This window comes from Copadichromis virginalis, linkage group LG16 (assembly GCF_057382275.1).
Source record: "Copadichromis virginalis isolate Kocher_CV1m ecotype Utaka linkage group LG16, C_Virginalis_male_GT1.1, whole genome shotgun sequence".
Taxonomy (NCBI): domain Eukaryota; kingdom Metazoa; phylum Chordata; class Actinopteri; order Cichliformes; family Cichlidae; genus Copadichromis; species Copadichromis virginalis.
The window spans coordinates 11,733,045-11,759,933 of NC_140633.1; the positions used below are offsets into that span (position 1 = coordinate 11,733,045).

At 40.5% G+C, this 26,889-nt stretch overlaps 2 protein-coding genes across 4 annotated transcripts; both read left to right on the forward strand.

Annotated features, from left to right (window-relative positions):
• The first annotated feature begins 73 nt into the window (after positions 1 to 73).
• LOC146690326 (olfactory receptor 6N2-like) lies at positions 74 to 25,216 on the forward strand. 3 transcript variants are annotated; one of them, XM_085435352.1, is made up of 3 exons: positions 74 to 664; positions 21,993 to 22,002; positions 24,870 to 25,216. In XM_085435352.1, the coding sequence occupies exons 1-3, from the start codon at positions 74 to 76 to the stop codon at positions 25,214 to 25,216; spliced, it is 948 nt and encodes a 315-aa protein (XP_085291478.1). The 3 variants fall into 3 exon arrangements, with proteins under 3 accessions (XP_085291478.1, XP_085291476.1, XP_085291477.1); XM_085435350.1 differs by lacking the exon at positions 21,993 to 22,002 and having other exon boundaries at positions 74 to 661; positions 24,845 to 25,216; XM_085435351.1 differs by lacking the exons at positions 21,993 to 22,002; positions 24,870 to 25,216 and having other exon boundaries at positions 74 to 985.
• On the forward strand, positions 14,753 to 16,889 carry LOC146690327 (uncharacterized). The gene has a single exon (XM_085435349.1). The coding sequence runs from the start codon at positions 14,903 to 14,905 to the stop codon at positions 16,649 to 16,651; it is 1,749 nt and encodes a 582-aa protein (XP_085291475.1). The 5' UTR covers positions 14,753 to 14,902; the 3' UTR covers positions 16,652 to 16,889.
• Positions 25,217 to 26,889: the final 1,673 nt, after the last annotated feature.

Consider the following 26,889-nt stretch of genomic DNA (forward strand, 5'->3'; position numbering starts at 1 on the left):
TAATAATATTTTATATGTACTAGTTTTAAACATTCTGCCTGTTTAAAATTTTAGTTTGTAATATCTGATTTTCATGAATGCTGAAATGAATATAACATATATAACTTTTGGTGGTCATGTGGAAGTGGAGAAATACAGATATATTTATTTTGTAATTATGTTTATGGTATACGGTCTAATAATTTGCAGCAATTCCACTATTGTGTGGGTCATCATAGTTCAAAAAAGCCTTCATGAGCCTATGTACATTTTCATTGCTGCTTTGTTAGTGAATTCTGTTGTTTTGAGCACTGTCATCTACCCGAAGCTTTTGATTGACTTCTTATCTGAAAAACAGATTATTTTGTATCACGCCTGTCTTTTTCAAGTATTCATGTTTTATGTTTTAAGCAGTTCAGAATTCTTACTGCTGTCAGCTATGGCTTATGACAGATATGTGTCTATATGTAAACCTCTGCAATATCCAACTATCATGAGAAGAACAAGAGTCAGTATTTTCCTGATAATGTCCTGGTTTTTACCTGCTATTCAGATTGTAGTGCCAGTACTAAGAAATTCTATTACACCACTCTGTAACTTTACTTTGAAAGGTATATTTTGTAACAATTCTGTAAATCATCTTTATTGTGTAACTTCAAAAGAACTATCTATATATGGTATGGTTGTTCTATTTAATGGTGCACTTTTCCCCATGCTTTTTATACTTTTTACATACATAAAGATAATTATAGTTGCCTGTCAGAGTTGTGGAAATGTCAGAAAAAAAGCTGCACAAACCTGTTTGCCTCATGTGCTAGTTCTAATTAACTATTCTTGTTTGGTTAATTATGATATGGTTATAGTTAGACTGGAATCAGAGTTTCCTAAAACTGCACGTTTTATAATGACATTGCAATTTATAACATATAACCCTCTTTGCAATCCAATAATATATGGACTAAAAATGAAAGAAATCTCTAAAAACCTCAAAAGGTTGTTCTCTTGAACTAATGTAAACTATTGTAGACTTTTATAGTCTTTTGTTAAAAATTGTTTTTTAGTGTTTATTTAAGAGGTGTTAAATGATATCTGATCTTTGGTAGGTCTTTAATAAGACCTATCATTTCTGAGACATTTTCTTTTCAGTGTAAAAACTGATAAACTTCTCCAGCTATTCAAAGCATGTGATTCTGTTCAGTAATTTTTGGATCATTCATTAAAAAATATTACTATCATTACTCCTATTCATAATATTGTTTCTTCATATACAGTTTAAGGACATTTGAAATGATTGATTGAATGAAAACCAAAAATATATAGCTTTTTCTCTTTTGTATTATAATATCACAGATTTCTGTGGTCATAGTGTGAGATTCAAAAACTGGGCCTTTTCCTTGTGCAACAGAGAGCGGATCATTATTTAAAATTCTAAATGAAAGTAAGAAAATAGCAAGATCCTACCTGTCTGATATCACTTTTCCCATATAGATTTCTGAATAAAGAAATGTGTTCATAATTTTATACTGTGATTTCATATTTATTGGTTCTCACAATCAAATCCAAAAGCTGAGACTATGTATGAAGATAACTGAAAATATGGAGGAAGTAGTTTGACATGAGGACAAGTACATAAGGAAGCGAGAGAATTAACATGCCGAGGTTTTTTTTATCTGTATTGCAGCCCTCTGTAAATGAAATAGGGTTCAGAATGCATATTGAAAACATATGGATTGACATCACCAAAAAATTGTAGGTCTGACTAAAGTATATATTTTCCGTTTGATTTATATGTAGGTTTATGTGATTCTGAATTTCATTATGTGGTGTGACTATTGCGAAATGAGCAGTTTTTTTATGGAGATATAATGGTCAAATCTTGTAACTCTTCAGAGTAGTTTAAAGGATTTTGTTTTAATTACCTCACATGAAAGTAAACATTTGAATTAAATACATTTTATAATATAGCCAGTAAATATATTTTACTGAATTTCTAAATTCACATAATCAAATACAGGAAAAAACAGTCTAAAAATAACTATAATAAAAAGAAGTTTCTAAATGAATGTTAGATATATTTCAGTATTACACTATTAATCGGTTGTGTACCACAGACCTCTAAGCTGGAAGTAGTACTTAGAAGACCATCTCTTCACTTAGATGTTTTAGCTAATAGACTAATAGGCAACCTTACTGTTATCTCAAAAATTGTCGTAATTGTAAAAAATAGTTGTAAAATATGTAACTGTTAATCGTCAGAGAAATTGTTTATTTGAACAGTTTCAGTCATGTTTCAGAGCTCATCACAAGACAGAAACAGCTTTGGTGAAGGTTACAAATTATTTTCTAATGGCCTCTGACAGTCAACTCATCTCTGTGGTTGTCCTGCTTTACCTCAATGCAGTAAATTTAAATTTCACACACTAAGGTTATCACTCATAATACTCATAATATACTCATCACCAAATAATTTTCCAATATTAAATGGACGCTCTTTCGATCAGTGCTCTTTTTATGTAATTGGTTTACAACTAGTTTCATTTTTTTATTTTTTTCCACTGATGAATTGATGATGTTTTTTAGATTTATTCCTGTAGGGCTATAAAATTTTGGAGCCAAACAAAGGTTATATATTCTTATGTAAGGTTATATTGTGTGCGCTTGTGGTTTGTGTGTGTGTGTGTGTGTGTGTGTGTGTGTGTGTGTGTGTGTGTGTGTGTGTGTGTGTGTGTGTGTGTGTGTGAGTGCGTCTATGTGGTATGGATTGACATTTGACCTGCGCTGTACCTGGGCTCCGGGGACATTTCGACTTTTTGCTGTGTATTCATGTGTCCCCCTAAAACATGACTTGTAAATGCATTTTTAAGTGTCTAAATAATAATTTTTTCTACTTCTTATGAGGTCATTATTTATCTTTTGACCTGTATTTGCTTAAACTGTAGTGTAAATTCATTTATTAAACTATAATTAAAAGATTTTCTGATTTTCTTAAAAGTCCACCTATACCCCTCACCTGATTTTTGTGTATTCCAGTGTATTGCACAGCGACGTTTCAAGTTAGAGTGGATGTGTGTAGGTACTGCAATTTAATACACATTTTCAATACACACGGCCGGAAGTCATTGTGATTGGTAGGCTATATATATAGGCGGTACCTACAGGAAACGGCGCCACAACTTTCGCGCGCGTGCCCTTTAACAAGTGTATGTCGACGGCAATACGAAGACGGATTAAAAACACAAAGGTAAGCCTTTTTTAATGTAAAATGCACCATGACTTTAATACTATATGAAATTATAGGTGCACAGGCCTATATTAAACTGGTTTAATTTATGCTTTATGGACTGTTAGTGAGTCTTTGAAGAAGTAAAACGGCCCCAGCGTTTGTCATTGAGTAAATAAAATAGGGCTGACGACTAACCGCGTCAAAAGCGGGCTAACCCGTGTTAGGATTTACTCGGTGTTAAAGCATTATTGTGGCTTAAACGTGTTAATGCCGACATCGCGACTGTTACGCCCCTAGTCTAGGCGGGTAGGGACGCACATAAGGTTGGAGGAGAGAGAGACAAATCCCCGCCCTGGTTCCCAAGCCAAACATCCAAACCAGTTGTGAGTAAAAAAAGTGATTTTATTTAAGGACAAGAAGCATAGCTCCAGGGTGAGCCCAGGCCAAAATAATAAACAAAACCAACTAAGTCCCACCAGAAAAGACTAACTAAACCCTAAGAAAGAAAAAAGAACAAACAAATGACAGAGCTATCCCTCGCTCCCTGACCAAGAAAACAGGAGAAAACGATTCCAAAAGAAAAGGCAGCTCACCCCTTCCGCTTCAGCCCACGAGTGCCTAAGCTCTCAGCTAATGCACGAGGAGCGGCTTTTACAATTCACACTCCCACAAATACACAAGATAAACACAGGCTGGGAAAACCAGGGTCAGGACTGCGACGGCTGTCAGGCTACTCGCTCGTTCCACACTCTCTCTCTCTCTCTGGAGCTGTCAGAGCGGCTTTTTGAATGTGGTCACCTGTTCCATGGTCCAATCAGCTGCTCACTACTCTTCATTAGGGGAGGGACCTGTAAAGAGTCTTAAACACAGTAAAGAGACAGAACAAACAGCCCACACAGTGTTCTTATGGCCACAGCCGTAACACCCCCCTTCCCAAAATCAAAGACATCTCCTTTGTAGATGTTTTGGACAGTCATGTTTAAGGGAAAACACGGGATAGGGCATCCGCTAACACATTCTCTGTGCCCTTTTTATGACGGATTTCCAAATTGAAGTCCTGCACCAGGAGGGACCACCTCATCAGCCTTTGGTTCGAGTTCCGCATCCGCATTAGGAATACCAAGGGATTGTGGTCGGTATAAACAATCACAGGCGAGGGACTGCCACCGACATACACCTCGAAATGCTGCAATGCAAACAGCAGAGAGAGGGCCTCTTTCTCAATCGTGCTGTACCCTCGCTGATGGACATTGAATTTCTTTGAGAAATAGCCGATTGGGTGATCCACACCATGATGGTCTTCCTGCAGCAATACGGCACCTGCCCCGTTTGCACTGGCGTCCACTTCCAACTTAAAAGGGCGTGCAAAATCAGGGGCGGCCAGCACTGGCGCACTGCACAGGAGAGTCTTAACAGCCCGGAACGCACTCTGACACGCAGAGGTCCACACAAAAGGTCTCAACACACTAGTGAGGCTAGTGAGAGGTGCGACCACGTCCGCGAAGTTTTGACAGAAACTCCGGTAGTAGCCCACCATGCCGAGGAAACGGCGAAGCTCACGCCTAGTCTGAGGGGCAGGAAAATCCAGTATGGCCTGGATTTTGGCCGAGATAGGGCGCACTTGCCCCTGACCCACCTGCTTTCCTAAGTATGTTACCATGGCTTTACCAAAATCACACTTGGCGAGGTTGAGGGTGAGGGATGCCCTTTCCAAGCGATGGAACACATCAGTGAGTGTCTCCATATGCTCTGACCAGGTGTCTGAATAGACGACAATGTCATCCAAATACACTTCACACTTGCAGACGCCGCCCAGCACGATATTCATGAGCCGTTGAAATGTGGCGGGAGCGTTGCGCAACCCGAAAGGCATGACAGTGTACTGGAGAAAATGGTCAGGAGTAACAAAAGCAGAGATTTCGGCCGCACGTGATGTTAGGGGAACTTGCCAATAGCCCTTTAACAAGTCCAGCTTGGTAACGAAGGTCGCAGAACCGACCCTATCAACACAATCCTCCATTCTGGGCAGAGGATAGGAGTCAGGCTTGGTCACACTGTTCACCTTCCGAAAATCTGTACAAAACCGTGGGGTCTTATCCGCTTTAGGCACTAGGAGACATGGGGAACTCCACGCACTAGAGCTAGGGACAGCAAGACAATTCTCCAACAGATAAGAGACTTCTGTCTGGAAAAGAGCACGCTTAGTGGGATTCACCCGGTAGGCATGCTGTTTGATTGGAGGATGGTCCCCCACATCGATATCATGCTCCAACACGGTGGTACAGGATGGAGTGTCCGAGAAAAGATTAGGATGATTTTCAATCAACCGACACACGTCATTTCGGACATCATCGTCTACCCCAGTTAAATGTGACCTTAAATCACGTAGGATTTCAGAATTCCTAAGTCGTGCGCAGCCCACAGCACAACCGAAAACCAAATCGTCACCTACTGGGTCATACCGAGTTTCGGAAACCGGCACCCCCACAGTCGCAACTGTTGACACACCACCAGCAAAGTAGGGCTTCATCATATTAATATGACACACACGGCACTTTTTCCTTCGCTCTGGGGTGTCGATGACATAATCCGTGTCACTCAATTTCGCCTGCACTGTATACGGACCACTGAACTTGGCCTGGAGGGAAGATCCAGGGACCGGTAAAAGTGTTAAAACTTTATCACCAACCTCAAATTTTCGCTGCACAGCCTTCACATCAAACTTCCTCTTCATCCTACCTTGTGTTGCACTGAGAGCATCCCGTGCAATTGCGCACGCTTTATGCAAACGCTCTCTGAAAGAGCTCACATAGTCTAACACATTTTCCTTAGGGGCAACAGTGTCGGACAGGAAGTTCTCCTTAAGCAATTGCGCACGCTTTATGCAAACGCTCTCTGAAAGAGCTCACATAGTCTAACACATTTTCCTTAGGGGCAACAGTGTCGGACAGGAAGTTCTCCTTAAGCAATCGCAAGGGGCCACGCACTGTGTGACCGAACACCAGCTCAGCAGGGCTAAATCCTAACGACTCCTGCACACTTTCTCTCACTGCTAAAAGAAGCAGCGGCAACCCCTCATCCCACTCCTTTTGAGACTCAAGGCAAAATTTCCGCATCATCGATTTCAATGTCTGATGAAACCGCTCGAGCGCACCTTGCGACTCCGGATGATAGGCACTAGATTTCCGATGTTTAATGCCAAGTGACTGCAAAACCTGAGCAAAAATCCTAGACATGAAATTAGAGCCTTGGTCAGTTTGAACAGCTTTTGGTAAACCAAAAATAGAGAAAAAGTTCACCAATGCCTTAACAACTGGTTTAACCTTAAGGGTGCGCAACGGAATTGCCTCGGGAAAACGGGTAGCAACACACATCAGAGTCAAGAGGTACTGGTGACCCGATTTTGTTTTAGGGAGCGGACCAACGCAGTCGATGAGGATGTGTTCAAAAGGTTCCCCTAAAACTGGAATAGGGTGTAATGGAGCGGGTGGAATGACTTGGTTAGGCTTACCACTAATCTGACAGGTGTGACAAGAACGACAATACTGAGCAACGTCATTCTTCAATCCTGGCCAAAAGAAATGACGCAGAATGCGGTGATAGGTTTTCCTAATACCTAAATGTCCCGAAAAACTGTCATGGGCAAGACCAAGAACTTTGGGTCGGTACTGTTGAGGCACCAGAACCTGTTTAAACACATTCCAACCCAAATCACCAGCTGTAGGCGGATACCAAGTACGCATCAACACGTCATCCTCGACACTATAAACACGAGGGTACCGGTCGCTAGAGTTGGCAGCGGAAAAACAACTCACAAGAGTTGGGTCACTCTGCTGTGCCGAAACCAACTCCTTTTTGTTGATTTCCAAAGACAGTTGAGGTGTCACTGATGGGCTAATAGGCAGCATCGCCTCAGAGTCGCCCGTCAGTGGAACACGGGTTTCAGATTCAGACTCCGGACCACCACCAGCACAGAGAAAAGAATCAGATAAATCCACGTCACCGTACTTGCGCCTATGCGCACGAGTTACCGCGCAAGCAGGAAAAACAGAGGAGGAATGCTCCTCAGCGACAGGGTTAGGTAATGAAATATCAGGCACCGGTATCTCAACCACTCTCGGGGTAGAAAACACTTTTCCGTTAGCCAAATCATTCCCCAGAATCATCGCAACTCCGGGCACTGGCAACTGGTCGCGCACGCCAACCGGTACCGAACCCGAAACGAGCGGCGATTGAAGAAACACATTGTGCAGTGGCACACGTAGTACATCCATTTTTACACCCCAGACAAGAGCATCCGAACCACAAAAAGAGTCATCAGAAAAAGGTAGAATACCCTTCAAAATAAGAGTCTGCGCGGCCCCAGTGTCACGCAGAATCATGATCGGCACCCGATCCTCCTCTTTTTCATTCAACGAAACAAACCCCTCCGACACAAAAGGGCGGTAGCTCTCATCAAAGCCTTCACTTCCCACTCCATTGCTAGGTGAAGTGGAAGCTGACATAGAACGAACGAAACCCACACTTTTCGGCTTCCTCACCGTGTTGGCCTGCTCCCTGCGCTGTAGTGATGGGCAAGCAGCAACGAGGTGCCCGATTTCATGACAATAAAAACATTTGCGATCTGACATAGGAATAGCAGCAGAACGTGTCTGGCGCTTAGGGGAAACCCTATAACTTCTGACAGGACGAGGTGAGGAAGTGTACTCACGGCGCTCTGTCGAAAGTGCAGCACGATGAGTTAACACAAACTCGTCGGCAAGGACCGCGGCTTTAGACAGTAACCCAACCTTCTGCTCATTAAGATACACGACAATGTTTTCAGGGAGACATGTCTTGAACTCTTCCAGCAGGATCAACTCCTTTAGCTGAGTAAAGTCCTCCGCGTGACTGGCAGCCACCCACTTGTCAAATAAGACAGTTTTCTCACGTGCAAATTCCACAAACGTTTGACTATCAAACTTGCGACAGGCACGAAACTTCTGTCGATACGCCTCTGGGACAAGTTCATAAGCCCGCAAAATAGTGGATTTGACAACCTCATAATCCAAGCTGTCCGCAATAGAAAGACTCGCACAGACCTCCTGCGCTCTTCCTATTAATTTGCATTGCAGCAACAGACTCCAGACGTCCTTTGGCCATTTTAAAGTGGTTGCGATGCGCTCAAAAGCAGTGAAATATGAGTCAACCTCTCCTTCCCTAAAAGGAGGTACCAAAACAATCTGTTTGCTAGCGTTAAACTGGTCTATGGTGGGAGTGTCGGGGAGTGTACTTACAGGAACGGGAGCAGCGTCACTCGCTCGAGAACGATCAAGCTCCATAGCTCGAATGCGGAGATGCATGAGCTCGACTTCCTTAGCCTTAGCCGCCAACTCCACCTCCTTCAAGCGAAGGGCAAGCCTGAGATCCTCCGTCACCAAACCCGCCCCAACCTGGCCAGCCGGGTCAAATACAGGAGACTGAATGTCGACAGGAGCTTCCGCCCCCGACGGCATCCGCCCCTTGGAAGGCTTCGGGACGGCCCCAGCAGCCTCCGCCCCCACTGCCGTCTCCAAACTCCCAGACCCACTCGGCGAGGTTTTCTGCCCCCCAAACACTCCCCTGTCCACCAGTCTCTCCACCAAACAGTGTTTAATTTCCGCCTTCTTAGCATTCAACGGAACATCCACCCTGAATAAGTTAGCCACTACCAACAAATCTGCTTTTGTGCACCGCTCCAACTTTTCAATGGAGGGACGTTGCGCAAAATCATCCATGTCAAACGACATCACGAGCAAAGCGAAAAAGGAAAACACAACACCGCAGACACCCAACCGCATCCGCGCACTCCAGAGCCGCAAAACTCGCGCACGACGTTTCCCCCCCACCACAAACGCAAAAAGGAAACGAACCAATCACACGAACGAAAAGGGACGAGCCCCCATTTATGTTACGCCCCTAGTCTAGGCGGGTAGGGACGCACATAAGGTTGGAGGAGAGAGAGACAAATCCCCGCCCTGGTTCCCAAGCCAAACATCCAAACCAGTTGTGAGTAAAAAAAGTGATTTTATTTAAGGACAAGAAGCATAGCTCCAGGGTGAGCCCAGGCCAAAATAATAAACAAAACCAACTAAGTCCCACCAGAAAAGACTAACTAAACCCTAAGAAAGAAAAAAGAACAAACAAATGACAGAGCTATCCCTCGCTCCCTGACCAAGAAAACAGGAGAAAACGATTCCAAAAGAAAAGGCAGCTCACCCCTTCCGCTTCAGCCCACGAGTGCCTAAGCTCTCAGCTAATGCACGAGGAGCGGCTTTTACAATTCACACTCCCACAAATACACAAGATAAACACAGGCTGGGAAAACCAGGGTCAGGACTGCGACGGCTGTCAGGCTACTCGCTCGTTCCACACTCTCTCTCTCTCTCTGGAGCTGTCAGAGCGGCTTTTTGAATGTGGTCACCTGTTCCATGGTCCAATCAGCTGCTCACTACTCTTCATTAGGGGAGGGACCTGTAAAGAGTCTTAAACACAGTAAAGAGACAGAACAAACAGCCCACACAGTGTTCTTATGGCCACAGCCGTAACAGCGACTAACGCGATTAACAATTAAACCAGCGCAGTCTGAGTCAAAATCCCTGATGTCGCTGTTAGCTAATTTCGGGCAGTTTGTCCAATGTCTGTCCATTCTGCTGACAGCCCTAAAATAAAAGCAAGGGTATAAGTGTATTTAGTCGTGTATTTATTTATATGCCTGAAGAAAAAACTTCTTACAGTTTTGATGCCTAAGCTTTCTCAGTACTTGTATCACTCTCTGCAGTCGCCATTACAGAAATGTCACATGTCGCCATTTTGAGTACTAGGCCTTTAACATTTTAAAAGAAGGCATAAATTAGGACTATGAATAAGTCAGCTGTGTTTATGCTGTAAACTACACTACTGCTAGTTCTGCTACTACTGATGATGATGACAATGATGACGATAATCGTAATACTTTATATGCTTTGGTAATGCAGCCAATCAAAACGTACAGGAGAACATGCGAAGGAGACGCATTCCTCCACGGGAGGATGCAGTCTGTCATGTTTCTGCTGGAAGGGACAAACTGGGACTTGATATCCACTACATAAATGCCTTCAAAGGTAAGTTGGTCTTTAGTTTGGATTAGATTTGGAGTTTGTCACTTTGTCTTTTGTCACTCACTTGGTATGCCTCTGCAATTCAGGTCGGGGCATTTTCACGACTGTTCCATTCCAAAAAGGAGACTTCCTTTTGGAATACAGAGGTAAACTCATAACAAAAGAAGAATGTGAGCGGAGACCCAGAGTTTATCATGACAGCCTGAAGATTAAATTACACATTGCTTTTGATTTATGAAAAAAAAAGCTTCCTAAATAACTAGTTAAGCTAATACTTTTTTGCCTAACCCCACAGTGTGGATGCATCTCAAGAAGATGGGTCATTAGGCAGACTTGTCAACGACAACCACATCAGTCCAAGTGCTAAGATGAAAATATTAAATATCAATGGAAAGCCCCATCTATGCTTATTTGCAAGCAGAGACATAAGTCCAGGCGAAGAAATAGACTATAATTATGGTGACTCGGATTGGCTCTGGAGATGCAAGGTATTTCTACAATTGTACTTTTTGGAACTGATAAATTGCATACCGTAAGCCATTTTTACATTTGTACCTACTCAAATTGGCTTAACGTGACTTAGGGCATCTAGTTTTTCACTGAAATTGAGTATCACCTACTGTGTCTGGGGTCACTATAGCAATGCAGCCGAGCATCCAGTGATATAAATGCCACAGCAAGCATGGACGTCAAGGTGACAAAATGCCTGCTCAGTCTATACTTTAGTGTTCAATTCAGGGATCACGCTGTTAATTTTGGTCGCTATTTCAAACATTTCAGAGTTTCAAAAATGATGGCTTGGATTTTCACGAAGGAGGCGCACTCATAACTTATCGAGTGACACCATTGACCAGCCACCTGGTGGCATTCAGTCTATGTCAAATTTTCTGATCACTTTGGATCACTTGGAACCTTGGTGCAGTAGTTACTGAAAAACTACATGGTACTATAACCTACTGGAAAAACAGGGGTAGGTACTAATGGAAAACAGGCAATTGTGATGGCTGCCACATCAAAGCCCTCTAAAAGCACTAAAAAAATATCAGCAGGTATGCAGAAATAAAAAATGGCTTTTGGTTTCTAAATTTTAACAGTGATTGATGTTTAATGTGATTCTACACAGCAAAATCTCCAGTGTTAAATTAACACTGGGGAGTGTCTATAAGGGTCCACACCTCTGAGTGTTAAATACAACACTGTTGAGTGTTAAATGAACACTTTTGACAGTGTTATATGTTTAAAAGTAACCTAGTCAGTTTTGAAGATTAACAATGGCTAACACTGAGCAGTGCTGATTTTCTAACACTGGAAAATAACTCAAAATGTTAGAAATATTCCAGTGTTAGAAAATCAGCACTGCTCAGTGTTAGCCACTGTTAATCTTCAAAACTGACTAGGTTACTTTTAAACATATAACACTGTCAAAAGTGTTCATTTAACACTCAACAGTGTTGTGTGGACCCATATAGACACTCTCTAGTGTTAATTTAACACTGGAGATTTTGCTGTGTAGCCTCTTTAGTTAGATTCATTTTAAATTTTGGCCCTCGAAGATAAATGGGCCCTAGTGACAGTTCGTTGCTGCTACAGGTGATTGTTTTACTCCTTTAGCAATGGCTTAAAAAATAAAGAAATCACACTGACTATTTGTCTCTTAATCATAGGGCCTTAAATTCTCTATACATGACAGTGAATATTTTAAAGACATTAGCTTGAAACTTATCTTTCTCATACAGTTTATTTAATGTTTCAAAAGCGTCTTCAAAAATGCACTGTATTTTCATTTTCTATCTGTTACACATGAAGACTGAGACCAGCCAGATTCAGAAGACTGTGAGCTGCCTAAAGCCGCAACCAAACAGCTTTCCAAACAATGATCTGGACCTGAAACATCCAGAGCCTGAAAGGGTAAATATAATCCAGTGTACCACTTAATGAACTAATAATTTAATCTATCATCATTCTTTATGGATGCTGTGTGTGTGTGTTTGGCAGTCACCTGAGTGTGATGTGATTTACATGGACCGTGGCTTGTAGGTCCTTTTCATTGTTTCAAAGTGCAAGTCTGGATAACATCTGAGTGTGTGTGTGTTAACCACCCAAATGTGACTTAGGAGGACCACACTGTTATTGGGGGACTCTGTCAAAGTTTGCTTCATGGTGACATCACTCTGGTTTTAGGAGGGGTCTTCTCGTATTTTTTGACAGTTTGACCTACAGCATGCAGAACTGACTGCATGTGCTTTGTTTCTATGTTGAAATTTTTTGAAACTCAGGCTTGAACATTAAGATAGATAGTACTATACAACTTCTTAACTTGTTTTAGGCACTTTTTACTGCTGTAGTGCATGGGTTCTCTCTGGCTGTGTACTCTGGCTTCTTCCCACAGTCCAAAGATGTAGCTTATGGGGTTAGGTTAACTGGTGATTCAAAACTGCCCTTTGGTGTGAATGCAAATGCTTGTCCTTCCATGTTAGACTGGTGATCTGTCCAGGTTGTACTGCCCTATGGTAGCTGGTATAGGCCCCAAACCTGCTACCCCACAATCCTGATAAGGATAAGTGGAAGAGGATGGATGATTGCAAAGGAATCAGTTGTTAATTATTGTAGCCAGTATTTTTTTCAGAAGAAAACATTTCTTGAGTGGAAAGCCCCCCACGCGCACACACACACATGCAAATTAAAAACAGAAGCACAGGCCTGCCCAGTACAGTTGCAAGAAGAGCACTTGGTCTAATCTTTGTGCCATCTTTTCTTTGTTGCAGGATCTTGATGAAGAAATGCCTCAGCAAGGCTCAGAAGCCATGCATTCTTCTTCAGTGCAAGATTTTGAAGAGGTAACATTGACCTAGGACAGATTTTAATGAATGTTTCTCATGCACGATGTGTACCCTACGCTATTTGCCGATAGTGAAATGGTTTATTCATCCTCTTGAGTGATGCATTTTTAGTAACTGTCAGATTACTGTTCTTTTGTCTTCATTTTCTATCTGTTACACACGAAGACTGAGACCAGCCAGATTCAGAAGACTGTGAGCTGCCTAAAGCCGCAACCAAACAGCTTTCCAAACAATGATCTGGACCTGAAACATCCAGAGCCTGAAAGGGTAAATATAATCCAGTGTACCACTTAATGAACTAATAATTTAATCTATCATCATTCTTTATGGATGCTGTGTGTGTGTGTTTGGCAGTCACCTGGGTGTGATGTGATTTACATGGACGAAGTTTATTAGTTGATATCTGCAACTGAATTGAAAACACCTCACCTTTCCAACTGTCCAAAACAAATAAATGTTGCAATATTTTGCTAACAGTTTCACAATCATCGTCTGGTGTGCACAACAATATCATCTTTGGACAAGTGCATTCAGTGTGTGGGACCGGTTTCCTCCCTCAAGTGGCTTGGCTATAAGTGCAAAGGTGAGACATTTAGTGAATAGGTACAGTGTATAGTAAAAAGCATTAATAGAGTTCAACAAGTTAAGACTAGCTGAAATGAACACTGCTCCCTTTTTAATTAATGGGTGGTCACGTCTAATTAAAGAAATGTAGTATTACCTCATTGGTGCAGGACCTTGTAAAAATGGTATACTTGGGATTGTCCTCAATTCCCCATTCCATAACATAAACTGCTCAAAATAATAAAGGGAACACTTAAACAATGCGATGTTACTCCAAGTCAGAACACACTTCTGTGAAATCAAACTGTTCACTTAGGAAGTAACACTGACAACCAGTTTCACATGCTGTTTTGCAAATAGAGTAGACAACAAGTGGAAATTAGAGTCAATTCACCATAATAAAGGACTGGTTCTGCAGGTGGTGACCACAGACCACTTCTCAGTACCTATGCTTTCTGGCTGATGTTATGGTCACTTTTGAATGCTGGCCGTGATTTCATTTTAGTGGTAGCATGAGACGGTCTACAACCCACACTACCTAAAGAACAAAGTATTTAATAAGAATAATTCCTTCATTCACATCTGGGATGTCCTTTTTTTTTGGGGGGGGGGGGGTGATTAGCAGTGTATGTGTAGTCATTAAAATATCCTTAAGTGTGAACAGTTTGGTTTTTTTTTTTTTTTCAGCATTTGACATTACTGCAATGCTTTGACAAAAAACTACTTCACTTAAATAGAACTGCAAAGCTAAATTAAGTCTATCAAAATGTGTTTCAGTTTGTTTAGGGGTCTGGCACAAATCTTGCCTTGCAAAATTGGCAAATCAGAATTGCCACCAGTCAACACAGGTGTGTATCCCATTCATATTTGGCTTGACTTTGTTTTTCAGTTTATTTTTTACCTGTCTAAAGTATTGATCAATTAAAATAACTTTTGTTCTTACATTCCAGAAAGAAGAAATTTCTGAATATTCAGGGGAGGATGGATTGCCACATTCAGTTCAGGATCAAATATCAAGTGATGATGATGGCAACCACAGCATATCAGAAGAAGAATATGTGCCAGATTCAGAGTCATATGATGAAGATTCAGATGAAGACATCTCATTATTGCCAAGCACATCAAAAGGTCTGCTATGCCAAAATGACATCTCCAAAGCGCATGAACAATCAGATTCAATGAATTTAATCCACAACTTGACAAAGGACAAGCCACAAGATAAAAGTGAGCTTTGCGAAACTGAATCAGAAAAAATGACTTTAAGTAAAAGAAATTACTGCTATTTTTGTGGCAAACCACAAGCTAAAATTTCCCGCCACCTGAAAACGCACAAAACGGCTCCTGATGTTGTGCATGCATTTTCCCTGCCTAGAGACTCAAACGAGCGTAAAAGTCTGTTAGAGAAATTGAGAAATAAGGGAAATTTTAAGCATAATGCTGCAGTTTTGCATGGTGGAGTGGGACCACTGAAAGTGAAGAGAAGACCCAAGATTAAAGCAGTAGAGGGAAAGTTTGCTCATTGCTTTTATTGTCAAGGGATGTATGTTCGCAAGGATCTTTGGAGACATGTCCGCAGATGTCCGAACAAACCAAAAGATGACACGGATAAAGAACCTGGAAGAACCAAAGTACTCGGCCTGGCTTTAACTCTGGAGTCTCAGTGTTATCCGCAGGTGTCAAGTGGAGTCTGGAAGGTTCTTGCTGTTATGAAACAAGATGAGATTGCCTCAGCTGTGCGAAATGACTTTACTGTTATTCACTTTGCCCAGTCCCTCTACAATAAACATGGACAAGACCCTACAAAGTATGATTATATACGACAGAAGCTTCGTGAAGCGGGACGTTTGTTGTTGTGTCTGCGCACAGAATTCTCAGTGCATAACATGGAAGAAGCTATTAAGCCTGCTAATTTCCAGAGAGTTGTGCAAGCAGTAAAGAAAGTTTCAGGTTTTGATGAAGAGACACTGTCATACAAAACTCCAAGCCTTGCGCTGAAACTGGGACATACACTGCATAAAATGTCTGACATTATCCATTGTCGTGCCCTCATGACAGAGGATGAAGCCCTAATCAAGTCCACTGATGCGTTCAAGAAGTTGTATGTCTCCAAATGGTCCGAGATGGTGTCTCACCGTGCCTTGAACACATTGAGTGAGGCAAAGTTTAACAAGCCATCAACATTGCCCTTTACAGAAGATGTTCGGATTCTCCATCACTACCTTCAAAAATCTGCAGAAAGTGCCTTTTGCAGCTTGGAGAACGAAGCCACAGCTCAGAATTATGCCCAACTTGCACAAGTTACACTCTCACAAATCATTGTGTTCAACCGAAGACGTTCTGGAGAGGTTTCAAAGATGCGCCTCAAAAGTTTTCTTGAAAGAGACAAAACAGCACTCCACACAGATGTTGCCATGGGGCTCTCAGAAATGGAACAGAGACTCTGTAACTATTTCTGTAGAATAGAAATAATGGGGAAAAGGGACAGAAATGTTCCGGTTCTGCTAACACCAAGCATGCTGGATGCTCTGTCACTACTGGTTAGTAGGAGGCCTGACTGTGGTATTTGTGCCACTAATATCTACCTCTTTGCAAGACCCCGATCAATGAGTCATTACAGAGGAATGGACTCCTTGCGTGTTCATGCACACCAGTGTGGAGCAAAGCAGCCTGAGTATCTAAGATCGACACAGCTCAGAAAACATGTTGCCACACTCTCACAAGTCCTTAATTTGAAAAACAACGAACTTGATCAGGTTGCAGATTTCCTGGGTCATGATATCCGCGTTCACCGCGAATTCTACAGATTACCAGTTCCCACAACACAGCTGGCCAAGATTTCCAAACTGCTTTTAACACTGGAAAAAGGACATCTTTCCCAGATCCAGGGGAAATCACTGGATGAGATCAAAATAGAAGGTTTGTATTGAAAGGAGCAAATATTAGGGCAGTAGTTGAATATTATGCTTTATCAACAGAATTAAAACCTAAAAGCACAGACCATTCTGTTAAATGTCCATGATTTAAGGTTCTTGAAGTCTATTGTTTCATCACTTTGCAACATTTGGCAAACTGCAGAGTGGTGGCCTTAAATAGTAAAACTATGTACTATAATTTCCAGTATTTGTTCTGTATTTTGTCATATCTCGTTGTTAATGTGAGGTTTTTGGGGGGGTTGTGTTTGTTTGTTTTTTTGTTTTGTTTCCCCCCCCCCCCCCCACAATTTCTCAGATGAAATTGCATTAAGTGATGCTGAAACAAAGGACAGTGAGAGTGAATCAGATGATGATGACACAGCACTCACAATGTCGGCGTGTGGCACCAGTGAGCCTGTACATGCAGTAGCTGATTCCACAAACACAGCGCAGCTCCAAGACACTGTAGATTGTGGTAAGTTACCACTAGCTTGGTTTCTGTGGATAAAATGTTTGTTACAAATATTAAAACTTAATCAAATTGTGTAATCAGCAGATGAAGGACCACTCACAATGCCTGCAGCAAGTGAGACTGCTGCTCCCTCTGAAGGTAAGGGGTGCAGTTGGTTCTCTAAGCGTATTATTGTTTCATCACTTTGCAACATATGGCAAACTGCAGAGTGGTGGCAAAAAGTCACTTGGATGAGTGACAAAATGTTTCTCCCACTGAAAACGCTACGTCCAGATTAACAGAATCAACGTTTTGGGATTTACTTACCTGGATGATTGAGCATGCATCAAGAGACTTTTATTCAACTTTTTATTTAGTCTTTTATTCACAGCGGAACACTAAATGTTGTCTCATTTTAGAAATTTGATAAATTTTCAAAGAGAATTTTAGCTCGTTTTGATATTGATGGTAGCAACACATTTCAGAAGTTAATACAGGGTAGCATCCATTCTTTTAACAAGCAAATGTTTTTTGTTTTTTTTGTTTGGTTTTTTGTTTGTTTTAACTACTACTACTTTATATATCTTCCAGAGAAAAATGCTGCTCAATCCCACAATTCATTTCATTTCATTTCATTTATTTATTCATTTTCAGGCACAACAAATACCTATATTGAACATAAAATACACAAAACAAAAAACAAAACTTCCCTGAAAAAGGAGTGGGACGAAGAAAACTTATTAAATCCCACCCCTATACTCACTCATCAACAAAAAAAAAACAATAAACATCCCGCAGCTACGCCCATCATTGCATACAGACCCATCAACAGCCCCGGGCAGATACAAGCATCTAAGCGGCAGCTCGCAACCAACAATTAGAGCCTTCATAACTGAATACAGAATATATAAATTATAAATTGCATTACCACAGGTAACAGGCAGTAATAACTACAAGTAACAGACACACATACATATACATACATATATATCTACACACACAAGTACATATATGTACATACATACGCACACTTTATTTTTTTATTTTTTATTTTGGAATCCATATCAGCAATGGTAAGAGGACAGACATTACAGAGCACACTAAAACCCATCATTGAGTATACTGTGACCAGACCAACTGTTTGTAGAGAAATTTAAATCTATGAATATTTTTGCATTGTTTCAATTGTAAACTCAGACTGTTCCAGATTTTCACACCACATACAGACACACAAAAGCCTTTACGGGTTGTTCGAGTTCTGGGTAATTTGAATTCTCCAAAGCCTCTCACATTATAAACCTTTTCTCGAATTTCAAATCTAGTTTGTAAATTTGCCGGTAAAAGTTTAGTAAAAGCTTTATACAAAATTATGGATGTATTGTAATTAACCAGATCCTGGAATTTAAGTAACTTTGCCTGAAGAAAGAATTTGTGAGTATGATCTAGATAACCAGCCTTGTGAATAATACGCAGTGCTCGTTTCTGTACTGTGACTAATGGATTAGTTGTATTTTTATATGTATTTCCCCACACTTCCACACAATATGTAAGATATGGAAGAACCAGGGTACAGTACAGAGTACGAAGTGCATCTTTATCAAGGAATTGTTTCACTTTGTTCAAAACTGCGAGGCTTCTGGAAATTTTGGTTTTTATGTGTCTGACGTGGGGTTTCCATGAAATTTTGTTATCAATTATAACTCCCAAAAATTTGTTTTCACTCACATTATCAATTGGTACACCTTCAATGATAATTGGTAATTCTACATTATATTTTAAATTACCAAAAAACATTGCTTTAGTTTTATTTATATTTAATGATAATTTATTTATGTCCATCCATTTTTTTATTAATTTTAGCTCCCTGTTTACAGTCATTACAAGATCAGTATAATCATCGCTACTGAAAAATATGTTGGTGTCATCTGTGAACAGTATGAGTTTAAGTACTTGAGAAACATCAAACAACAACGTGCAACAACAATTCCCGAAGAGCTCCCAAAAACATGTGGTCCAAGGCTGAGGTTGCTGCAGTGATGAGGCATTTTAAAGACCACATAAACGAAGGGAAACTAGCCACCAAAAATGAATGCAGTCATTGCAAATTGGTAGAAGATCCGGTGTTGGCAGGAAGAACAGTTCAAAACATAAGAGATTTTGTAAGAAACAGAGGATTAACTGCAAAAAGGCAGAAAAAAAATGAACTAAAATAACTGTTTAGCCAGATGTGGTTTTACATCTTGGTCAGATTGCCAATTGTTGTTAACACTGATGTTCTGTTTAAAGAAAAAAAAAGTTCTTGTTAAATACAGAAGCAGTTTGTATTTCATAATTTTTACATTTAATTTATTTAGGGTTTTTTTTTTTTGACGGGTTATATTTAAAATAAAAAATTATAAATGCATATTTTCTCCCCTTAATATTTACCTTTAAACTATTAAAATTCATTTTAAATGTTTTTAATTTTTCTGTTTTCTATATTTTTATATTTCTGTGGGAAGCGTGGGCATTTTTGTCCATAGATTTCTTTTTTTATTTATGGTTAAAATTAATGTTCAGATCCAAGAACACTAATAAAATGATGTTCCAGTAATCCTGTGTCCTGTCAGATGTGTATTTATGGTAATGATGAGCTATTTAAATATTACATCATTGTCCCTTTAAAGACCCAATATTGTTTTTTTGGACCTCATAAAACACATTGTTGTCAAGTGGACAATGTCTCCAGAAAACACAATAGAGTCTGGTTGGTGTGTATCAGTGTATCTAGACTTCTATAGGGAGTGTATGAGGTCTGAAGTGACCCAAATTTTTTTCAGATTTTTTCGAACACTTTAACCTCACTCCCTTGGCTCTAAGTCCTTTGAAAAGGGTAGTCCACTTAAACCACCACCGGGCGGATTGACGTAGGATAGTCCCTCCATACCACATAGACCCGTGTGTGTGTGTGTGTGTGGTCTTAGAAGAAAAAAGTAAGTTCCAACTGTATGTTTATGCAATTTTACTTCAGGATTAGGTGACAGAAATTAAGTTGACAGTCCATAGGTGATATAAGGTTACTGTAATGAGTATCATTAGTGAGCTTGCATCCCACCTGCACTGTGTAAAACAACAGGCCAAGCCTCAGAGGAGTGGCCTGACTACAGCCAGTCTCTAAACAACTAATTATCTCACAGTAGCTACTATGAAGGACTTTTGGGATGTTTTCCCATGTATCACTGTCATTAGCAGGATCCGTGAACCTGATCTAATGTAGTATATCACAACAAACATCCAGTACCTTTGGGTCTTCACACCAGAGAGAAGAGAGAGAAGGAGAGAATTTATTATTTCAATGGCCTCCACAATGTGTCACTAAGTTGTAACTATCACAGACGTAACTGTCAAAAGGATAAAGTGGTCAACAAGCCATTTTGTCTTTTGGCCTAAGAGAGCAATTAAACTTGCCTTGTATTAAAAAGTTTGGTATTAATTATCAGAAATAGGAGATTTAAAGAGTAGCCTTCGAAGCGTACCTGACTATGGTGTAAACTAGTATAATGGATTTTAAATAAACAAGATGTGATTCAAGCACAGATTTTGAACAAGTTTTACCTTCTGAAGTCAAAGTTATCACATGTGCTAACCAGTGGCGGGGTGGCTTACTGGGCTTAAGCCCGGGTTGTTTTTTCAGAAGCTCAGGGTCTTTTGGAGTGTAATTTTTTCATAGTTAGATGCCTGGCTGACAACTGTATAAAACAAAAACTACACACAATATTTGAAGCACATAGTGCACACTGGCAGGGCCTGGCAGGGCCTGGCAGGGCGAAGGACGCGGTCTCAGCTGAACTATGGACACGCACACACATACATATACTGATACTGATAAGCACTCGCTGACACATCACCCTCCCTACCCCGGATCCAACGCCACCTCCAACGCTTACCTCCCCTCTGATGTGGACATCGGGTCAGCTGGAGGCGCAGTCGAAGATTGCAGCGGTCCCAGATCAGATGTACACACTGGAACACTTTCCCGTGTTGCTTGTCTGTGTTTATTGTGCTATGGTGTGTTAATATCTGTGCATTCCTGTATTATCCTTTTGTGTTACGCATTTTGATGTTTTTTTCCTTGCTACCTAGCCTGACCTGTCTCCCCAATGTGATGTTTGTGTATTGTATGTACGGTCGGCAAGGTCTGTCATCTCGGTTGTGGGGAGCTGCTGCCTGCGAGTTTGCTGTTGGAGAAGTGGAGCCAGGCAGACAGAGGAGAACTGAAGTTTGACCAGGTACCAAAGCAAATCATTCATACTGTACAAACAATGTAAATATGACAGTGTATCACGAAAGATTGATATCAAACTGATCACTTGACCCATATTACATTACTTGTTCTTCAAGTGAATCAACAAATGGCGAAATGAAAAGCCGAACAACAACAATGTTGTTTCTTTAGAGAGTCTTAGCTTACATTTGTGTTTATTTCATATTTTCAGTTGTTACCCTCCACGGCTAAATAAATTGGTTTCAGAATACAAGAATGGACATAAGGGGCTTCTTTCAAAGAAAACACTCAGGTAGATGTTATTTTATATATTATGCTTTGTATGTTGTTCAGTATATTTCTATGCAAAACAAGAGGAATTTCAATACACAGCAGGATATTCACAGTTGAAACCAGATATTTACATACACTTTATGGAAAACATAAAACAAGAACATTTTTTTACTGTACAACATCAATTTAGAGTAAACTTGTTTTGTTTTGGATAAATAAATATTGAAATATCTTTTGAATTAGTTACATGTCAGAATAAAGAGAGCTGTCTATGTTTTTTATCACTTTCATCAAATTTAGGAGTATACACTAAGTTTATTGTTAATTAATAAGAAAACTCCAGACGATTCCATTCTGAGCTGAAGAAGCTTCTGATAGGTTAGTAGAGTCCATGTGAGTAAACTGGTGGCACACCCGTGGATGCATATAAGGCAAAACACAGAGCCTGTTTCTTTGACATAGGAAAATCAAGAGATATCAACCAAAACACCAGGGAAAGAACTGTGGAGCTCCATAAGTGTGGCTCAATTTTGAATACAATTTGGTGCCATTTACAATTAAGAAATACAGATAGTTTCTCTCTTTACTCTTAAAGTTAACAAATGTGCTTTTTATATTTATCAACCTAAAAAAAATAAACATTTAGCCTGATTTTATGTTACAATTAAAAAAGTGTTTGTGTTTTTATCTGAAGAGTTTGTAAATATCTGGTTTCAATGATGTTGGTGTTTGGCTTGATTGTCAGCACAAAGAGGGAGAGAGAGGAACAGAGAGGGAGAGAGAGGGAGATGGAGAACGAGGACAGAACACAGAGGGAACAAGAGCCAGGTGAGACAGACATGTTAGTCAAATGGTTGTTTACCAAAAGTATCACCGTATCATAGGTACTCATGTATCTCGTACCTAGTGTTTCTTTTTAGGTTTGTTATTTTTCAAATTCCATATTTATTAAGTTATGCAGGCTTGTTTGCACAACAAGCCTGCATAACTTTTGCATAACTTTTGAACAAAACTCAAAACAGAGCCTATTATTCTTTCAGTCATTTCTAACACCACAGATCTGTGCATGGATGAATCACTTCTCCTCCTACCTGAAGAGGGAGGCAAAAAGATCCCAAATCTGGGCCACTATCAAAGGGTGCAACCTCCATTCCCTCTACTCCCAGGTTCAGATGGCCCAGAGCATGGGTGACTCTTAGAGACACCCATGCACCATAACAGGTTTCTTCTCTGCCTGTTTATGTAAAAGATCACTGTTGAATTGTTGGTCCTGACTAGGAAATGCTGGCCCTTCAGTACCAGACAAAAAAGCTTGAGGGCTAAGAACACCGCTGTGGCAGCACAAGAACAAGTTCTGAGCACAAGATCCATCGGGCTGGGGTCTACTGCACAAGGTAAGACCTCAGATGCAGAAAGTGTAAAGATGCCCCTGAGACAATCTAGCACATAGGTGTCAAACTCTGGCCTGCGGGCCAAATGTAATTTGGCCGGGCAGGGCATATATGGACCGCCATAACAAAGTGGCTGGCATAGTAAACAGAAACATCTGTGCCAAATATGACGTCGAAGTCCCGAGGTCAAAATGTGAGACGCCCCCTGGGGTGTTGGAGAATGACCAAGCTAAGATCCTGTGGGATTTCCAGATACAGACGGACAAAATGGTGATGGCTAACCAACCAGACATAGAGATGGTAGAAAAGCAGAAGAAAATAGGCGTAGTGATAGTCGAAATGATAACAAATGACAGCAACATTAGGAAAAAGGAACACAAGAAGCTTGAGAAGTACCAAGGGCTCAGAGAGTTTAAGAAGATGTGGAGGGTGAATGTAACAGTAGTGCCAGTAGTAATCAGAGCACTCAATGCAGTGACTCCCAAGCTAGGCGAGCGGCTCCAGCAGATCCTGGGAACATCATCTGAGATCTCTGTCAGATGCTGTTCCTAGGAGTGCAATCATAGGAACAGCAAAGATATTGTGCAGGACCCTGAAGCTTCCAGGCCTCTTGTAGAAGACCCGAGTTTGAAGGGGGCCACCTATATTTAGGAAACTTCCCTTTTTGTTTATCTGTGTTATCTTTGTTTAATATTAACATTTGGTTTGATGACCTGAAATATTTAGGTGTGACAAAAATACAAAAAATGGGAAATCAAGAAGGGCCAAACACTTTTTACACCACTATAGTTGCCTGCAAATAGACTTACTGATTCTAATCTCCTAAGTCCTGCCATTTTCCATTGTGCAGTCTGCTTTCCTTGCCTGTTTCCTAGTTAACTTTCAAAACTTTTTGCTTGCCCATCTGAACTTTGTCCTGTGTTCCTGTAAGGAGTTCAGAATTGACAGGCGGTCACTCACTTCCCTAGAATCGTCTCATTTCCATTTAATTCAGATTTTGCCAATATTAACAGTTGCCCCATAATGCTTTATATTGTAAGGTAAAGATAATACAATACAACAATACACACAAACAATCAGGTGACCCCTATGCGCAAGCACCTGGTGACAGGAAGAAAATAAACCCCCTTTAAACAAGAAGAATCAGGCTTACGTAGGGGCAACCATCTACCCATTACCGGTTGGGGTGAGGGGAGGAAGACAGTACAAAAGTCATTCTGTAGAAGAGAGACAGAGATTAATAATAACTCTTTAAATGCAGAGTGATGTACAAGCACATAGTGAGTGAAAAGAGGTGAGTAAAGGAAAAGTGCATTATGGAAAGCCCCCAAGATTCTAGGCCTACTGCAGCATAACAAAGGGAGGATGTTGTATTACCTGATCCAGCCCTAACTGTATGCTTTGTTCTGTAAGAACTACTCCAATGTTTAACATTGGTATATGCTAAAGTCATGTGTGGTAAATTGTCGAAAAACAAGTGTAGCAGCTTACATAGACAGAAATCTATCTGTCTTCTCTTTTTGGACAGAGAAGACATATGGTTTGAAAGAGTAGTGAAAGAAGCCATTTATGTCCACTATGAGCGACCATCTTTGAACAGAGGCGGTGGCTTACGACACCAACTGTCTGCCATCTATAATCCAGTTTTGATTTACTGTGACCTTCACAGTACAATTCCCTGGTGGACAAAGCAACCTAATAAAACCTTTCACAGAGTAAGATGATTCACTGTGCACATTTGACTGATGAATGTACTCCAAGATATATTTCAAGTTCAAATACCTGTAAATGAATGAAGGAAAGACAACATAGGTTGCATATTGGTGCAGTTTTGTTTTGTAGTTGCTTTAATAGATCTTGTAATATTACCTATGCTCTTCATAGTTTTTACATACTCAAACATTTTTATCCTCACTTATCAAAGCTGTAAAGACGTGAGGAAGAAAGCTTTGGAGACCTGTTTACCCCATTTGTTAGTTTTATTTAGCTTCTCCTGTTTAAGTATCTATGATGTAAGCATAGCTCGAGTAGAATCAGATTTTCCCAAAACTGCGCGATTAATAATGACATTACAAATAGTGCTCTATCATCCATTGCTTAATCCATTCATTTATGGGCTCAAAATGAAGGAAATTTCTAAACAGCTAAAAAGATTTTTCTATCATGCTAAAATCATTTCATGTATTAACTCTGAATGCTAAGGTGCCACAATTTGTTTTGTAATAATTTTCTTGCCATCATTGAAAATGCTTTTCATTTAATAAAGTAATTCAAACTATTATTCAGAAAAGTACAGGAAAAAATAAACCATGCCGTGTTCATCTGTATTTGTAAATAAATTGAACATAATATTATTATTAAAGTGTATTGAAGTCTGTTGTTATGCTCAGTAAAATGCTCATGTGAATAGGGTTTAAGACCTATGGTTAATTTACATTAACAGCTTTTGGTGACGTATTTAAATACAAATATAAATTGCCTTCTTTTATGAAAGGTGCACCAATTCCAAGATAGGTAAGAGGATAAGTAATCAAATAAACTATCAGATTAATTTTGTCAGACTTTCATATTTTATTTTGGATTTTTATAACATTATTGGTGGTTCTTATATATGCTGTGTAATAGAGATTTTCCACTAAAGGAATGGGTGGTAACACTTTATAAAACTGTGATAGCTGCAATAGCTTTATAATAACTACATCTTCCTCCCTTGTCACAAATCATGGGCCAGTGTAATTTATTGCCGTCTATCTTGAATGTGCATAAAACATTTGAAAAAGTACAATCCTAATTCCAAAAAAGTTGTCATATAAGAAAAGAATCCAATAATTTGCAGATTATTTACCACCGATTAATTATTCATAGATCACAGTAACAAACGTGTAAAATGCTTAACATGAGATTACTACTTATTTTACAATATATTAGCTCATCCTAAAAAAAGATAGGATGTGAGCAAAAAAATGGCTGGAAAAGCAATCCACCATCCATCCATTTTCTTCAACTTATCGATGGCAGAGTGATGGGGGCAGCAGCCTAAAAAGAGAAGCCCATACCCTCCTGTCCCCAGCCACCCCCAGCTTGTCTGGGGGAAAAGCAAGGCATTCCCTGGACAGCCGAGAAATATAATCTCTCCAGCATGTCTGCCCCAGGGCCTCCTCCCAGTGGGACATGCCTGGAACACCTCACCCAGGAAGCATCTAGGAGGCATCCTTGTCAGATACCTGAACCACCTCAGTTGGTTCCTTTCAATGTGAAGGAGCAGCGACTCTACTCTGTGCTCCTCCCAAGATGCTTAAACTCCCCCACTTAAAGCAGGAACTTGTCCCTGGCACATAGTGGGCACTCCAACCTTTCCTGGCTAAGGGTCATGGCCTCAGATTTGGAAGTGCTGATTGTTATTCCCACACTCGGCTGCCAACCATTCCAGTGTGAGCTGGAGGCCATCACCTGATGAAGCAAACAGAACCACATCATCTGCAAAAAGCAGAATTGAGATTCTGAGACCACCCAAGTGGGAGCCACTTGGCTATGCCTAGAAATACTGTCCATAAAAATTATGAACAGAAAAAGGGCAAAGGGCAGCCCTGGCGAAGTGCAACACCCAGGAGAAATTAATGCAAGTTATTGCCATCTATGGGGACCAAGCTCTTGCAACAGGTGTATAAGGATCAAATGGCCTGTAGCATTGGGCCAGATACCCCATACTCCCTAAGCACCTCCAACAGTATACCAAAATGCCTTTTCCAAATCCAAAAACACATATAGTCTGGTTGGGCAGATTCCTATGCACCCTCATGTATCCTCGAGAGGTTAAGCTTGTCCAAGGTTCCAGGACTGGGACAAAAACTGCATTGTTTCTCCTGCATTCGAG

Bases quoted from the DNA above. Each gene is read 5' to 3' on its own strand.
- LOC146690326 (XM_085435350.1), top strand. From the start codon at position 74: ATGAATGCTGAAATGAATATAACATATATAACTTTTGGTGGTCATGTG. The intron at 662-24,844 runs GTTGTTCTATTT...ATATTGGTGCAG, and splicing joins AACTATCTATATATGGTATG to TTTTGTTTTGTAGTTGCTTT.
- LOC146690327 (XM_085435349.1), top strand. From the start codon at position 14,903: ATGAATTTAATCCACAACTTGACAAAGGACAAGCCACAAGATAAAAGT.